Source organism: Cricetulus griseus, chromosome 6 (assembly GCF_003668045.3).
Source record: "Cricetulus griseus strain 17A/GY chromosome 6, alternate assembly CriGri-PICRH-1.0, whole genome shotgun sequence".
In the NCBI taxonomy this organism is placed as follows: Eukaryota; Metazoa; Chordata; class Mammalia; order Rodentia; family Cricetidae; genus Cricetulus; species Cricetulus griseus.
In genome coordinates this window covers 5,434,362-5,450,762 of record NC_048599.1, presented here as the reverse complement: position 1 = coordinate 5,450,762, position 16,401 = coordinate 5,434,362, and the positions used below count along the sequence as shown (strand labels likewise).

The window sequence follows — 16,401 nt, the reverse complement described above, 5'->3', positions numbered from 1 at the left end:
CTCACTCTGCTAGTTCATATCGAAACCTCCAGTTCCTGCTGTTGTCAGTCACTACAAACTCCTGCAGCTGGCGGAGGTGCGCTCTCCTCTTGTCCTTGTGGAGCAACTGTTAAAAATACAGCTCTATAAATGACATGTCAGCCTCAAGGTGAACCCAGCACCCCCTTTATCCCTTTATCTCTCTGTTATAAGGCCATAAGTTTGTCACCGGCCATAAGCCTATGTGTCTCCCTCATACTCAGCCACCCAGGACTCTACGAGGCTATATGTTAACATGACTGCTGGCTGACCCCAAGGGAAGTGCACTCTGGACAGCTCCTGATTTTCCTCTGGTGGTGGGTACACCACCCACCCTTCCCCACCCACCCCATGTCCCTGAATCCCTTGTGCTTTCCCACCCCAGAGGGTGTCTCTGTGTTCAGTGGATAATGGCTCTGCTGCCTTGGGGCTGAAACCCCGTATCAGCAATGAAAGGCAGGGCGTGAATGGGGTCAGTGACAAATTAAATTTCTCTAAGTTATTTCTAAGCTCTTATTTTTATGCTCATCACTCCTTTAAGAGGAAGGGAAAGGCAGCAGCAGAAGTGACTCCAGCATCTTGCAGACAAGGTGCTCCTGTGTGCAGAGCTGGGCTCTCATCTGGGCCCAGTCTTTCTGCAGGTGACTTTTGGGTAAGCCAGGTCACTCCTGGGGACCTTAGACTTTGCTGTCCACCACCCTTCACAAGAAGCATAGCCCTTTGGGGTCCAAGCAGCAGCAGACACACGGATGTCCGTTTTTAGATTCTGGATGCATATCAACTGCAGCTTGGAAGCGTGTGGCTGTCTTTCACTGCACCAAGCCAGTCCAGGCGCTGCCCTAGCCGGTGGGAAGGCTTTCGTGATTTCAGCTCTCCTACCTTTAGGAAGTCATAGAGGTGTTTAAGGACCCCTACACGCACTTCATCCAGATCCTTTAAAAACCCGTTGAAGATGGGTACCAGGTCAGCTGCCGTCAACTGATCCCCGAGAATCACTGCCAGCTCATGAATGGAAAAGGCGAGGGTCCGTCGGACCTTCCACTAGGGGTGACAGCAGACACACGAATCACCATAAGCAAGTGTAATTCAATGTTTCTAGCATTTCCCCAGAGAGCAGTAAGCAAGCCGCTCTCACAGCCACATGAAAGTCAGGTCGACAAGCTGTGCCGCAGCCCCCAGGGCCTCCTGCCCGGATGCTGCTCTCTTCCTGTCTGCGCCTTTGAACATGACCCTTTACCTGACCGTCAGAAGCCAGGGTCTCGAATGTGTCCTTCAAGCAGTGCCAGTTCTGCCGGCCCAGCGTCAGGGCCACCCCGGGGAGGCTGTAGGCACAGTGTTTGGCGATGTCCATGTCCACAGTCTGGGCTCTAGCTGGGTCAGTCATGGACACGAACTGGTCAAGCAGAGGCTGAGGGATTACGTCCTGGGGAACGAGAGAAAGGGAGTCATCGCACTGGCAAGGAGGGCAGGCTTTCACAGCCTGGGCTGACAACAGTGCAGCAGGCAAGAACAGCAAGAGGGAAATCAGTGTCTACAGTCAGCTGCCTCAACGTGGGTCCCTAGGCTACAGAGAAGAGGATGGAGAGCAGGGGGCATGGCACAGCTGCCTAGTGTGGAGACTGTGCTCTACAGCAGCCCAGGGAGCTGGGTCCAAGGCTCCCCTTGGGATTATTGCTTACTCTTTCCAACTGAAGGGAGGCCTCCCTCGCTACAAACACATTACCTGTTTATGCCTGCCTCTGGAAGAAAAATGTGTGCCGATGACTTCAAATATTCAAGGGACTTTGAATGGCACAAGGGGCCAATCCAAAAGACACATGTGTGCAAGCACAGCCCAACCAAAGAAGAAGCTTACAGGATTGTTTTTACCAAAACAAAGTCATTGTCCTAAAATGCTAGTGTGAAGTCATTTCCCTTTTGTTGAGCTTTATTAATAGACTTTGAACGATACTTCATAATTATTTTTAGAGAGAAAATATTAGCAATGTAATGAACTACTACAACATTAATACTGACAGAAGGAAAACACTTGGCTTTGGCAGCTGCTCCAACACTGAACTTTAAGGACGATGAGAGGCTTGTTTTGATTTTTTTCTTTCCTTTTGTTTCAAGGAACAAACCAACCTGTACTTTGGCCCTATTCTCAAGCGCGGTCCCTTCTTGCCTCTGCTCCGACTCCAGGTGCCCACTGGCTTTGGATTCATTCTCCTCAAGCGTGGTAGGTTCCTGCCCCTGCTCCGTCCCCAGATGCCCACTGGCTCTATTTTGAGGCTCAGTTTGATCCTGTAGAGTTGATGGGACATGTTACCAACTGACACCAAAGGAGAACAGTGTCTTCATTCACCCCCATGCAAGGACCCTTCCTTCATGTTGGAAATGACAAGTGCATCTCCTGAGGTGCACGGCATCTCTCCTGACATCGGATCCCACTATTGCATTGCTGCAGGGTCTGCTGCGGTCCAGTTGCCACCAGGGCTCTGTAGAAGGGACCTCACACACCAGCTTCAAGACTGCCTTATAGAAGGTCACGCTTACTGTCAAAGCTGGTGAGGCCCAACAGCATGGGCTGGCACCCACTACTCCTTTAAGGCCTGGGTCTCCTTTGTGAGGACAACCAACAGCCTTCAATACAGCTACAGAAGCAGGGGTGGGGCTGGGGCTGGGTTTTCTTTGCTGGGAAGCAGGCTTCAGTGCAGGTGGCAGACATGGCAGTGGGGGAGCAATGACCTAGAGAGAGGAGAGGGGGCCAGCAGGGGACTATTTACTAAGTAAACTGCTCTGAGTTCCCACGTGTGCAAACACTCCTCATGTTTGCTGATGAACCTTTACATTAGGTTAACAATTAAAATGAGCAAGAACATTCAATGGTGACATATCAGTCTCTGATCATTGATTAACATGAACCAAGATGGACCTGACCTTCTCCCTCAACCATAACACGGTTTTCCAACTTGCACTTGAAATGTCATACTGTCTACTGTGTTAATGGATTCTGACAAATCAGCTCAATATATGATTCAGGAGTCAATTAATACCCCAATAGATGCCGTGTTTGCTCTGAGCATGCTACCAGGACCTTAGGGCCCAATGTTTACAGGGAAACATGCTGTCTATCTGAACAGGAAACATGACAGTAACATTTTGGTAGGACACTCAAGGTCTCATTTGGGCATGCTGTCTCCCATTCTCCAGTGCATCAACACGCACTAACACAACACGGCTGGAATCAAATTCAGCACTTTTAGGAAGGAATCCTGTCCGAGTCTCGAGTGAAGTCACTGATGAGAGCCTGTCTAGAGAACCCCAGCTCTTCAGGGGTCATGTTTCCAACTGCTTGGCCATCTGTACCCCCTGCCCTCCACAGCTGTGGTCAAGAAGAGACACAGTGAGAGCCTAGTCAGGGGGACTTCTGGGATAGGGTTTCCTTGCACAGGCCTCCTTCTGATGAGCACCCTAAGCTGACACAGAGCAGGCAGCATAGAGATAGGGGCTACTCTGCCTCTCCTGAACACTGTGGGACAGGGGTACTCACCCCCCCACCCCCACTGTGTTTTCAGTGTCTTTCTTTTTGTCTGATTTGCAACTGAGGCCTCCGGATGATCTCATCTGACTCCAGGGTCAAGCTGAGATCCACCAGCCTTTCGCACGAAGACCAGGCTGGAGGGGCTTGCTATTCTTTTTCCACTTCTGCCTCTGATAAAGAAGCCCCAGTACTACCATACCCCACCAGGGAAAACCCACTAGACCTCTCTCTTCTATGTTCAGTGTTGGTTTCTACAGGCAGGTAACCCAAAGGTAAAAGGCCACTTTTCTCAGCATTTTCTAGAAACAAGACATCATTTCTTACTAACCCAACGGTACCTTTAGCAAGTCTGAAACACTTAGATTTAGATTGTGCCAGGAGCTTCATCTGAATGGGCTTAGAATGGGGTGATAAATTAATAACTACAGCTAAAGTTTCAGCTATGACAACAGAGGAGCGTGACTTGGGTCCTGAACACCATGAACTTGCAGAGTCTGCTCATGCTGGTTCACAGAACTGAAAAGGCGGCAACTTACTCAAGACCTGGGTGAGGAGAGACCCCAGTTTAAACTGGTCCAAGTGCAAGTTGGGGAGGAGCTAGGAAGGCACAGGAATGCCCAATATCAAGAGGGTTAGGAAGCTCCCACAGAGCCGGGCAAGCACAAGTCCAGATCCTGGTTTTACTTGGGACCCTGGTCCACAAAAAGCAGATTCCAGACTGAAGAATGCTTTCCAAGTCACCCTCAGGAAAGGACCATCACCAAGGAGGTGGGTGTTAAAGGGTGTCTGTGAACCAAGGGGTCAGCCACACTCATCACTCTCTGCAGCCTTTGCCAAGTTAGAATTCACCCTCTTCTGCTATTAAAGATGTAAGTGACTGCCAGCAATGACCCAGGACATTTACACCGTTAATCCCCCAAGAGCACTGCCTGTCACACACACACCCCCGGGGGGGGGGGTTGTTTCTGGTGCCCACCCTGTTCCCAAGGAAGGATTCAGAGTGATCAATCACCTGATTGATTGGTTGTCTAGTTATCCAAAACATGACCTTAAGAATGAAATGAAATTTGCCATTTATCTTCTCTGCAGGGGTGTATTAATAAAAGCAAGCGTGGCTTTGTGATTTCTGTCACACCCTCGGTGGCTGAGGGACAGGGCAAGTACTTACTGTGCTCTGTAATATCCTGGCTACGGAGAGCTCATTCTGAGATGATGAAGCCGACAGGAGGATGTGATTGTCAGAGGCAGGGCTGGGATCTGAAACGGACTCTGCATTTAGACCTTCTGTCTGCTTGCTCTCGGGTTCACTAGTGGAGCCGAGCTGTGTTGCTCTCAGTGCAGCAGATAATACCTGAACCTGAGCTACAGGAAGAGAGATACAGAGAATTTTAATAACGTTATGCTCTGGGAATGTGGTTCAGTTGGTAGAGTGTTTACCTAGCATTCACAAAACCCTGTTTTCCATGCCCTGTACCCCACAAGGCTGGCTGTGACAGTGCATACCTGTAATCCCAACACATGGGAGATGGCAGCAAAATGACCAGAAGTTCGAAGTCATCCTTGTTACAAAGCAAGGACCAGACTAGCTTGGGCTATGTGAGACCCTGCCTCAAAATATTTTTGTGAAAAGATTTTAATATTTTAGTGTGGATCCTATGCTCATGCTCTCCAGCAGACTTCAGGGGTCACTGCTCCCACCACACAGGCTCTTCTTACTGGGGATCAGGGATGTGCTTTTCCATGCCAGCCTGTGTGCAGCAGTCAGGAGGGCAATGCTTGTTTGTCCCTTGAGCAATCACTGGGTCCCTTTACTCACAGACTCAGGAACAAAGACTAACCATGGGGCAAACTGAACCTTCACATTTCTTTTCCTCCAAAGCATCACAAATCTTTGCCCAGCAACAGCAGCTTTTGCAGTTTCTCTGACTCAGGATAAACACAAGTGGAGCCCTGTTGATTGGCTGAGGACTGGCTGCTGTGTGCACGACAATGGGTATGGATTAGGAGACTGGCTCCCAGACCCCACGCCTGGTGGGAACATTAGTCATGACATAAAAAACCCCTCAAAAGACTCCTACTTTCCCAGGCTGTGTAAGACAGAACCTTAGGGCTTAGTGAAGGCCGAAGTTAATGGGTTCTAAAAGGAGGTCCACTCTGAGCTGTTTGTAGCCAGAGAGGGCACATAATGTGGGAAATACTGTCACTGTCCCTGGGGCTAATAAACCTTCTGTCACCACAGATGTGCCCAAGCACTGTCCCCTGTTTTGTAAGGGCTCACTCCAGGCTGTGCACACACTGTCTGGAAACCCTCCTCACACAGGTCCCGCGTGGAGATACCAGACTGGACTAGACACAACCCCCAGGTGGGGACAGTGTGACTAAACAGACACACATTGCAACAGAGGGGCCTGAGGAGAAGGAGGCAGTCCTGTGCCTTCACCTTGAATGTCTGGGTCCTGCAGCAGATGTCCCTGTAGACTCTGCAGGACTTTCTGGATCTCGCTCCTGGCCACACAGCTGTCACAAGAGGCCTCAGGTCCGCTGTGGTTTTCTTCCAGGGGTCTAGCCTCACTCAGAAGGACCTCCACATCCTCACTTATGTCAGGCAGAGGAGCTCGCCAATACAGGTAAGTGCTGAACATGGCCTCGGGAGTCCCTGGGCCTGCTTCAGGGTGACTGTCGCTGGGGCAGCCACTGACACCTGGGAGCTCTGGGCAGGAGCTGTTGCCTGCAGATATCACAGTCATTTCAGCTCTGGCTGATGAAGGGCTCCCGGACCGGTTTTCTGTTGTGTGTGAGGAAGAGCTGCTGTCATGCAGATGACTGGTCTCGACTGAGGCACATTCTGGAAGCAGATCTGGCTCCATGTGCACAGGTGTTTTAGAACTAGAGTAACGGGAGAGAGAAGCAGGCTCTCATCACCATGGAGCAGATGGGAAGAAATCAGAGGTAGAAGCCTACATCCCCCTAAGACTCTTTTCTGACTACACCCCTGCCACGTTGTATCAGAAGCCTGCAACCTCATCCCTGCACTCAGGACCACTCTGCCCCCTGGGAGAATGGTGTGCACTGAAAATACCCCTAGGAAGTTCAGCCAGCCTCCACCGCATATTTATCAGTGCCCCAGCAGGGGGCAGGCTTTGGAACAAAGGCTCAGGAACCAGAAAGCACTGACTATGTGCTAGCCTCATGGAAAGCCTTGATGAGGAAGACCTGGTCCTGGGGAATGGCACTGCAGAAGCCAGTGAGCACTGATGGAGGCGGGATGGAGGGATGAGGAGGAGCTGTATGAAAAGGTGTCAACTGCCCACACAGTCCTACCTCACACTCCTACATAGCACTCCTGGCAAAGGGATGCTTAGATTGGTCAGTACATACCCACCATCCTCAGAGGACAAATATGATAAGCCCAAGATTGGCCACCACACTAGAAAGACACTGAGGGTCAACACAGCACGCAGGGATGGGGCCTTTGTATACACAGAATGTCCCGTGTCACAAATGTACATCTGGGAGACTTCACCTTTTTTCCCTGTGTAAATTCTCCAAAGAACTTCATTAATCAAGGAGAAAGAGACAATTTTCTTTACAGGTTATTTAATCACCACCCTCAATGAATATTTTATCTAAACTGAGGAGACATGGTAGCTTCATTATTTATAACCCGGCAGTCATGTTTCGAAATCGTTATTGCAATTACTTTTTGCTTCTTTACATAATTAAAGCTCTAATATTCCATCTTGCCCAGAAGGTCACTATTACTAAACCTGGAGATGAGATAATTGCTAGAATTCTAGGTGGATGCTTGAGGTGAAAGGGGGGGTGGGCTGTGCCAAGCATCCTGGCTGGAGCTTACCCGGCTAAGGAGGAGGCACTGTGAGTGCTGGGTGGTCCAGAGGCAAAGTCAGATTCCACCTCTTGGCTCGGAGGCCTGATGCTCAGGGTGCCATCCTCTCGAATGTACAGACCAGCCCGGGATGGGTTTGCAAATGTGGAGATAAAGGGGCCGAGGGACTGAAAGGCAGCCTGGCGCACCTGGAACCAGAGCACACAGTGTCGACCTGCAGCGGGGACCAGACCTGACACCAGGCAGGGACAGAGATGGCTGATCTCAGGTTTGCTGCTTCCCAACCATCCCCTAAAAGCCAAGTAAGCCATTCTCAACAGAAAATAGGTACATCTGGCTCCACAATGTCGTCTTCATGTTTCTAGACTGTGAACTCCCCATGGCAATAGACTTCATGAATTCTGTAGGAAGTCTGTCTGTCTGACTGCCTGTGGCACACACAGTAGGAAGAAGGGTCTTCTGCTCTGTGCACTTTCCCCAAGTGGTGAACAGTGTGCCTCTTTCGCAGTGTTTACCCCCAAAGCTTTGAGATCTTAGTTGCCCTAATCCTGATCTCTAGCTCTACCTACACCCACCAGTGACTGAAAGGGAAAAAAATACATATAAGCCAGAAACCAAGGTGGAAGTTGGAGACAGCTGGAGAGACTGACAGCACCAAGGCTGCCAGCTGTGTGAGCACTCACCCATCGGCAGGGATCACTGATGAGTTTGATGAAGAGAGGCGAGAGCTGGGCCCTGCGGACCTCAGGGGAGGTATTGTAGGACACGGCCATGAAGCACTCTGCACATGCTTTCCGCATCCCCCACATGTTATCCGAGCAGAGCTCAAAAAACGTTGGTATCTACCAAAACAGACACATGACAAGTGTAGCTACTCAAACTGGAGTGTCCTGTGGGCAGTCAGCACCTGCCCCAATAGCCTATAGTGGCAGAGCCACAGGGACACACAAAACAGCAATAAAAAATGATCTGCAAGATACAGTCTCCAAAGGCATCGCATAAAAGAGACACTGAGTAGGGAAAGAAAGCATAGCTCTTTTACCACCGAACTTTAACAAGTGATTTGGTTAAATTTAAGAAGATAATGAAAAAAACAACAAAGAGAAGGGCCAATTCTCCCTCCTCAGCAAAACTGGATATAGCTCAAAAGTCAGAAACTCAGTGAATGGCAGGCTCGGCCAGCCACAAGCACTGTCTTTGACAAGGAATTGTCAGTTCGTGGTGGTTGAGAGTGGGCTGGTGACTGAGAGCGGACATGGGACTCACACCTGTAATCCCAGCACTCAGAAGGCTGAGATGGAAGGATTGCAAATTTGAGGCTACTCTGGACGACACAGAATGTTAGAATACAAGTAATACTTCTGTCTGCGGACATGCAAACTATGTCCAGAGGAAGGCAGATGACCTGTGTGTATTCCTCTGTAAGTCACTTGGGTTCGTGCTTAGACTGTGAATGTGTACTGTGGGGCTCTCCACTGAGCTTGGCTGTTATATTTTTCTGGTTTGCTTTATTAGCAAATGAGTTAAATATAATTTTTTACATATTTATGTCTACATGAAGGTGGCCATTATACCTTTAAAATTTTATCTTTTACAGGGCTTTGATTTTAATATCCTAATGTAAAACACTTAGCTTAAAACGTTACACAGATGGGAGCACGATTGACAGAGGGACCAGCCACCTACAGGAAGATGGCTCTGTGGCCACTGCCACCTTCACCAGAGACATCAATGAGATGCTAATGTTCTGGTGTCTTCAGAGAAGCAGCCCAGGGTAAATTGTCTTGGGTTACAATGGTGTTGATGTGGCTTACACTTTAAATAAAACAAAACATGCTTCTGAACTGAAGTTTAAAAATCAATTTAGAAATGATCCTCTCTCTGAGATTACGTTCCAACCACACAGCTAGAGCATTAAATGGAGAGAAAGGCGCAGGAGTGTCCAGCAGCTGTCCAGGCACAGGTGAACCTCAAGGTACCTGTGAAATCCTAGCAAGGTCTTATAAACAAAAGGCTACAGGGGGTTGAAAAAAGAAACCTTCTACAAGGTGTGGGCAGCTGAGTCTGCCATGCAAGAAGGCCAGAGAGAGCTCCAGCCGAGCTAGCAGCAAGTGAGGCTCTCAATGCAGGCGCAGGCGGGATGGGTTTGAGGATGCACTGCCTCAAAGGAGTGAAAATCATGCTGGGGGAGGGGGGCAGGGGGCTGTGGATGTGGTGTTCCATTGGCCACATCAGTCACAGGAACTTTGCAAAGACAGGTGTTTGGCCAGAGCTGAACCCAGCTGGACCAGCCCAGGGGGGCAGATGTGGGGTGACTGCAGGTATGGAAGAAGAGATACTTGTGAAGGGACCCGAATGGTGACATGGCTCTGGATTTCAACAGGCTCCAGGGCAAGGACAGCTCCAGAGGGGCTAGTGGGGAGGCAGCAGAGAGAGTGCAGACAGAAAGGACACAGGAGAGTGTGGCAGGAGTGGGAACAGCAGGAACGACACAGGGCACAGCGCGGGGTCCAGGCTTTCGCACCCACGCACTTGCCAACCAGACTTGCAAAGTACACCAAGAAGTGTGGTAGCAATTATGATTGGCAAATTTTCACATACCAGAAATTTCTCAGTGGCTTCTTGTCTAACAGCATGACAAATATCGCCAAAATGCGTGGCGCATACCTGTGAAAGCCAAAGGCATTTGCATCATTTCTTTGTCTTTCTTTTTGTCTTAACAGATTGTAAATCCTAACAAGCAGGAACCCTGAGAGCAATTATCCCTCCAGTCAGACAGCTAACAAGACTGTACAGGGCCCATCGCCCACACAGCACCACGCTAGGTGCCTGCTGCATTGAAAACAGGAGTGTACAGGAGGGTGCCCACTTCTTTGGCTTCACTGAAAACAGGGGTTTACAGGAGGGTGCCTACTTCTTTGGCTTCCCGGCTCCTAATTGGTCTTAATACATAATGCATTTGGCACTGATAAGGCAGAGCCTGTTTGCTTCCTATACAGTGGATGAGACCAGAGCTGTGACCACTCATATTACAGGGTGGAGGCCGGGGCATCAACACCTCTAAGCAGGGCTGGGACAGCCAAACCTTGAGCAACCCAAAGGGAAACCAGGGATGGGGTGGAAGGTACAGCGAAGACAAGAGGATTCTGGAACAAATCAAATCATTTCAAGAAACCAAAGACCCTGAGTGTCTGTATATTGCTCCCCAGCCAGCAGTGGAACCCTCCCAGAGTGTTTACTAAATAAGTACACAGAAACACTAGAGGGACAGACTGGGAGTTTTCAACTTAAACAGAGATACTGGTCTCTTATGTTCCCACCTTCCGAACTTGGAAGAGTTTGTTGTCGGCACACAGCTCACAGAATCGAGGCAGCAGCAGGCTCGTGAATGTGTTCCTGGGCACCATGGACGCCATTCTGCAGATTGTCTGTGTAAACAAGGAAAGCAGGGTAGCCTGACTGACCAAAACATCTCCAGCATGTGGGACTCAAAGACATGCCTTCAAATAGTTCTCAATACCCACAAAGGAAAACACAGGACCCCTTCTGAGCTCTGTCAAGTCAGATGATCAACAGAGACCAGCTAAGTCCCTGACTTTACCCTGACATGAGAGCTCTCCTGTAGCCCCAGTAGCGCCTACCACGCCCTCCCATGCACCCAGGCTGACCTTCACTGAGTTGTTTACCTCCAGGAGGGTCACTGTCCCACATTTTCAGATAAGGAAACCAGCACAGAGACCTGTCAAGTGGTGTCAATACCAATGACCTGCCTTGAGGTGAGGCACAGTCACAGGACACATAGGCAACACTGCTCCACAAAGCTGGGAGTGGAGGTGAGGGTGGGGGTAGGGGTGGGGGTGGGGGTGGGGGTGAGGGGTTAACACTTCACACTCTCCATCCATCCCTGAACAGAAAAGTGGGAACCCAAGCAGACATTACAGGGTTACTGGTTTGAGAATTCAGGCTTGAGCCTTCTAGGAAAGCTGGGAAGAGTAGGGTACTTAGGGTGAGGCGAGGAGAAAGGCAAAGAAAGGAGAGCCCAGTTGCCTCACGGGACAACCTCTAAACTAGGCGTGTGTGTGTGTGTGTGTGTGTGTGTGTGTGTGTGTGTGTGTGCGCGCGTGCGCATGCGTGTGTTGCTGAGGGTCACATGACTGCCACCTGGAGATCAGGATCTGAAACATTTCCCACTGCCAAGGCAAAAATCTTCAGAGGAAAGTAAGAGACTCTAGTTTCTATTTTATTAACAAGACCCAACAGAAAACAAAAACAACATATACACAGGCATGAAATTAGCACCATTAAAAAAATAAATTAAATAAGCATGAGACTAGAAGTGTAACCCATAGCTGGGGGGGGGGGATCAGGTAGTACCCAGAAATTAGAATTTATAGGCTTTAAAAGGAATTTAAAGCAGCCATTATGGATAAGCTAGAGAACTACAAAGAAAAGATAGTTACCATGAACCAGCAGATCAGGACCTCATCAAAGGCATAGAAACCACAGAACAGAACCACATAGTACCAGAGGAGCTTTGCAACAGGTGACCTTGGATGGAACAGGACTGAGAAGCAGCAAGTTAGGAAAGGCGTCAACTCTGGATGTGCCTGTGAGGACATCTCCCAGAAGCAGCTCCTGGCCTGAGTGCTTTAACCCACTAGCAGGGGTGGTGTGGCCTGTCGGATGAAGAAGGCCATGCGGGCATCTAGGGGATGTATCTGGCCTGGTCTCTCCTGTTCCTGCTCCTTCGCTCTGCTCCCTGCCCTCCCTGATGCCAGCCATTCTGCCTCATGTTCCCCAGTGTGACAGATGACAACCTCTCAAGTTGCAAAAATAATAAAGCAAGTAAATATTTCCTGCGTGTGAGTTGCTTCTATTGGGCACTGTCACAGCGGTTAGTCTGCGGCCTCCCATGAGCTTTGCTGGATGAACTGCCCTAAATGGCTACAGATGTTTAACAAACCGAAAGACAGGCGCCTGAAAGCAGTGAGGGGCAACCAAACGGCAGAGGCTGCATGTCTAACTGCCCTTAAAAGTTGAAGGCTAGCCAGGACCACTGGCACGGGTCTTTGATTTTGCACTCAAGAGTCTGAAACAGGAGGAATATGAGATATGGGGAGTTCAATGCCAGCCCACACAGTGAGATTACCTCAAAAGAACAGAAAGGGGCTGCACTGCAAAGGAAGGGACAAAACCCCAAACTTCCCAAACCCTGTAAAATCTAGGTTGTTCAACAAATACAGAGCAAGTCAAACATTGTTAGGACCCAAAGAGAAGGAAAAATAAAGAAGCTTGGGGAAGATACTGTTTCTACAAATGCTTAGGAATGAAAGCTGACTTCAGAGAGGAACAGGAGACCTGACCAACGACCCCAACACAATGGCTTTAACACTCTACACAGAAGGAACAAATCTGTAGACACAATTCTATACCCAGCAAAACTAGCATAAAAATGGAGGAAAGTAGACTCTTTAACACCAGAACTGTGTGGAGCCTTGAAGGAAGTTCTTCACATGGAAGGGAAATGACAGGAAGAGCGGTCACCAAAAATGGCGAAATTGAACATATAAAATGGCATTATCTTCTCTTAGTAATTTCTTCAAAAGACAATTTTTTTTTTTCGAGACAGGGTTTCTCTGTAGCTTTGGAGCTTATCCTGGCACTTGCTCTTGTAGACCAGGCTGGTCTCGAACTTGCAGAGATCCGCCTGCCTCTGCCTCCCAAGTGCTGGGATTAAAGGCGTGCACCACCAACGCCCAAAAAAATTATAAAACTACACTTTCTGGTTCATAATGTAACATGAAACAATGTAGCACAGAGGTTGAGAGACACTAAGCTGAAAAAGAAATCAAAATGTAACCCTAGAAAATGTTCAGTTATTCCAACACACAGAATGTAACCCTAGAAAATATTCAGTTACTCCAACACACAGAATGTAACCCTAGAAAATGTTCAGTTATTCCAACACACAGAATGTAACCCTAGAAAATATTCAGTTACTCCAACACACAGAATGCAACCCTAGAAAATATTCAGTTACTCCAACACCCAGAGAGAGAATTCACAAAGGAACTAAACTGCTGAGAAAAGTGGAAAACAGATAACAAAGGGGTAGAAATAAACCCACATATGTCAACAATATCAAACAAAATGGATTAAATGTGCCAATTAAAAGGTATAAACTATGACACTGTACACAGAGACCTGTGGTGATGTATTATTTATGATTTAAAAAAGCCACTGGAGATCAGAATGCAAAGCTAGCCACAGCCATACAGCCAGGCAGTGGTGACACAAACCTTTAATGCCAGGACTCGGGGGAAACAGAGGCAGAAAGATCTGTTAGTTCACGGCCACCCTGAGCTACACACAATTGATACAGTCTAAAAGAGAAACAGCTCACACAAGGGTGATCTCAGCACTGGGGATCCCATGCCTTTAATCCCAGTGCTGGGGAGGTGGAGACAGGAGTGATATGGCTGGGAGGAGAGAAGCAGGAGGAGACAGAACTCAGAGGATTGCAGTGTGACGGCTGGTGGAGAGCAGTGCAGTCCGCATAATGCCTCTGAGGATTCATGAAGAGAATATTGCCTCTGAGGCATTGCACCCTGAGGATCTGTGGAGTGAGGATCACCCCTTTCAGCCTGAGGTAGAGGTAAGAGCTAGTGGCCAGCTGCTCTGCTTCTCTGATCTTCAGCTTGAACCCCAATATCTGTCTCTGGGTATTTTATTATTCGTGTTACAGAGACCCATGAAAGGAGAAACTTTCAAACATAAATAATTCTGCTTGATGATAAAAGTTAGAAAATCAGAAGGGCATAAATATTAACCCTGCTTCTTTAAATACAGCAGAAGAGCCAGGCTGAAAACCACCACCACTTCCTTTTTACAAACCAAGTAAGCTGAACTCTAGGAAGCAGAAGGGAGGGGGAAAAAAAGGAGAAAGCCATAGGAAATAAGCAATGGAGAAAGTAAAGTTAAAAACTGTGCGAGGGGCTGGAGAGATGGCTGCTCTTCCAGAGGACCTGGGTTCAATTCCCAGCACCCACATGGAAGTTCACAACTGTAACTCCAGTTCCAGGGGATCTGACACCTTCACACCAACGTACATAAAATAAATCAAAAAGGAAACTGTGCTGAAATGCTAAAAGAATTGATAATCGTGAATGAGAGGAAATGGAAGAGATCTGTACATGGTGAAGGATAAGCAAGCAGGGCCACCAACTATCCTAACAATTCTCATAGTTTGGATGGAGAAAATAAGTTCTCTGAAACACAGCAGAACTAACCAAACTGAAGTCCTCATCTCAGTTGAACTTCTTATAGAAACCATGTCATGTCACAAAGAAAACTTGAGAGTCATAGGCTTAACCAGTGCATTTTAACAAGAATTTAAGAGCGAGAAGGACCCTGGTCTTAAACAAAATTCCTCAGACGGCACTTTGCAGCAGGGCGCTAGCTAGGCACAAAGGCCAGTGGGTAAGACCAAGAAGGAGGCTACTGCACACTCTCCTTACTTCTGAGAGGACACAGCAGCCGAGACTTGGCAGACACCATCTCTGACTACACCAAAATTGGCATCACAGTGTTTGGGCCCTGAGCTTCCTGCCATGATATACCGAAAACATGTTATGACTATGACATTCTTGTCAGAGAAACAGAGGCTAACACCAAAATGGAGGAAACACTAGGCAATACCAAGACAGAAGACATTCTCAAAACAAAACAAAAAACTGGCCTAAAGAGAGATTTGTTGATTTCTTGTTTAAAAAAAAAACAAAAACAGAAACAAAAAATCAAAAAACTGGCCTAGGCTGTGTCAAGACCTCCCAAGTTCCCAAGTTCCAAAATCCAGGAGACCAGAGACAGGACAATCCGGGGCCAAGAGAGACTGACAAAGACATGCAATGTGAAGGCGAGTGACATCGGCACTTGTTTAAATGCTGACTTCCACCCGTGTGCCGTGGTTTTCCAGAACTTTCCTAGTGTTAGAAACGTACATTAAAGTCTTTCCGTGTAATGACCATGTCTCCAACTCCTTCTTAAATGGCTGTGTGTGTATGTGTGTGTGTACATACACACAGAGATGTTCTACGTAATCTATGTATACACATGTGCCTATGTGTATACAAAAGGAAAAGACAGGATGGCACAAACAAAAGCGACAGGCTACTGGAGAAGTGGGAACAAGGGTCCAGAGGAGCTCGTGTTTATGTTTTTATAACTCTTCTGCCAAGCTTGAAATTAAAACAGAATAAAAAGCTACCCCCTTTAGAAAGAATATCCCAAAATAAGTAACAGGAAAAAAAAAGCAGAGGAAAGAGAGGGAGGGAGGGAGAGGGAGGGAGGGAGGGAGGGAGGGAGGGAGGGAGGGAGGGAGGACATTCTATCTCTAAGCTCCGTCTCTCAGGGACACAGCACTGCCAGAGTACAGTAAATTCCAGGTGGGTAATATAGCCATCATTCTGTTGAGAATTTGTACACAGACAGAGAAGGGGGGAAGGGGGAGAAAGAAACACAAAGAAACCTAATTGGGGTGAGGGAAGGGTAATCCAAGCCCAGAACACAAATCAGGAAAAGGCCTGTGTCTTCAAATCTGAAGACACCTGCTTCTGATGCAATGTTTAGCTGAGTGTACAGTGACAGCCACAATAAATGAGGATGTGAGACCTCTGTATCCAGGGCAACGGGCAACTAGAGAGCTCCCTGTTTCTCTTCCACCCCTCCTGTCCACCACACCCACATGACCTTATTACCACACCACAGAAGACAAATCCAGAATCATTAAAAGGCAGCACACAGTGACAAGAAATGACATTCCAGCAGCCCTGGGCAGCACTTGTGTGGAATGACGATCTTCACAGAGTTGCTTGGAACCAACTATTCTTTATAGCCCACCGCAGCATTCTTCTTAAATAAATGCACAAATAAAAATGAGCTCAAAATCAGGATGACGACAAAAATGAGGAAGCCTTACTGTGAGAATGCGTTGAGAGAAAAACAGGCTTCTGAC

The 16,401-nt window shown here is 48.1% G+C and overlaps 1 protein-coding gene across 6 annotated transcripts in view; it reads right to left on the bottom strand.

Moving 5' to 3' along the window:
* Positions 1 to 16,401, bottom strand: part of LOC100773668 (serine/threonine-protein phosphatase 4 regulatory subunit 1) — an 85,154-nt gene that overhangs the window by 8,111 nt on the left and 60,642 nt on the right. For all 6 annotated transcript variants that reach the window (XM_027419829.2, XM_027419826.2, XM_027419827.2 and 3 more), the window contains 10 exons: positions 10,709 to 10,816; positions 9,990 to 10,055; positions 8,072 to 8,230; positions 7,398 to 7,576; positions 5,982 to 6,427; positions 4,710 to 4,903; positions 2,143 to 2,301; positions 1,256 to 1,441; positions 898 to 1,059; positions 6 to 106 (listed from right to left, as the gene is read on the bottom strand). In XM_027419829.2, the coding sequence (XP_027275630.1) occupies positions 6 to 106; positions 898 to 1,059; positions 1,256 to 1,441; positions 2,143 to 2,301; positions 4,710 to 4,903; positions 5,982 to 6,427; positions 7,398 to 7,576; positions 8,072 to 8,230; positions 9,990 to 10,055; positions 10,709 to 10,816 (1,760 nt within the window). The remainder of the gene's footprint in view (positions 1 to 5; positions 107 to 897; positions 1,060 to 1,255; positions 1,442 to 2,142; positions 2,302 to 4,709; positions 4,904 to 5,981; positions 6,428 to 7,397; positions 7,577 to 8,071; positions 8,231 to 9,989; positions 10,056 to 10,708; positions 10,817 to 16,401) is intronic.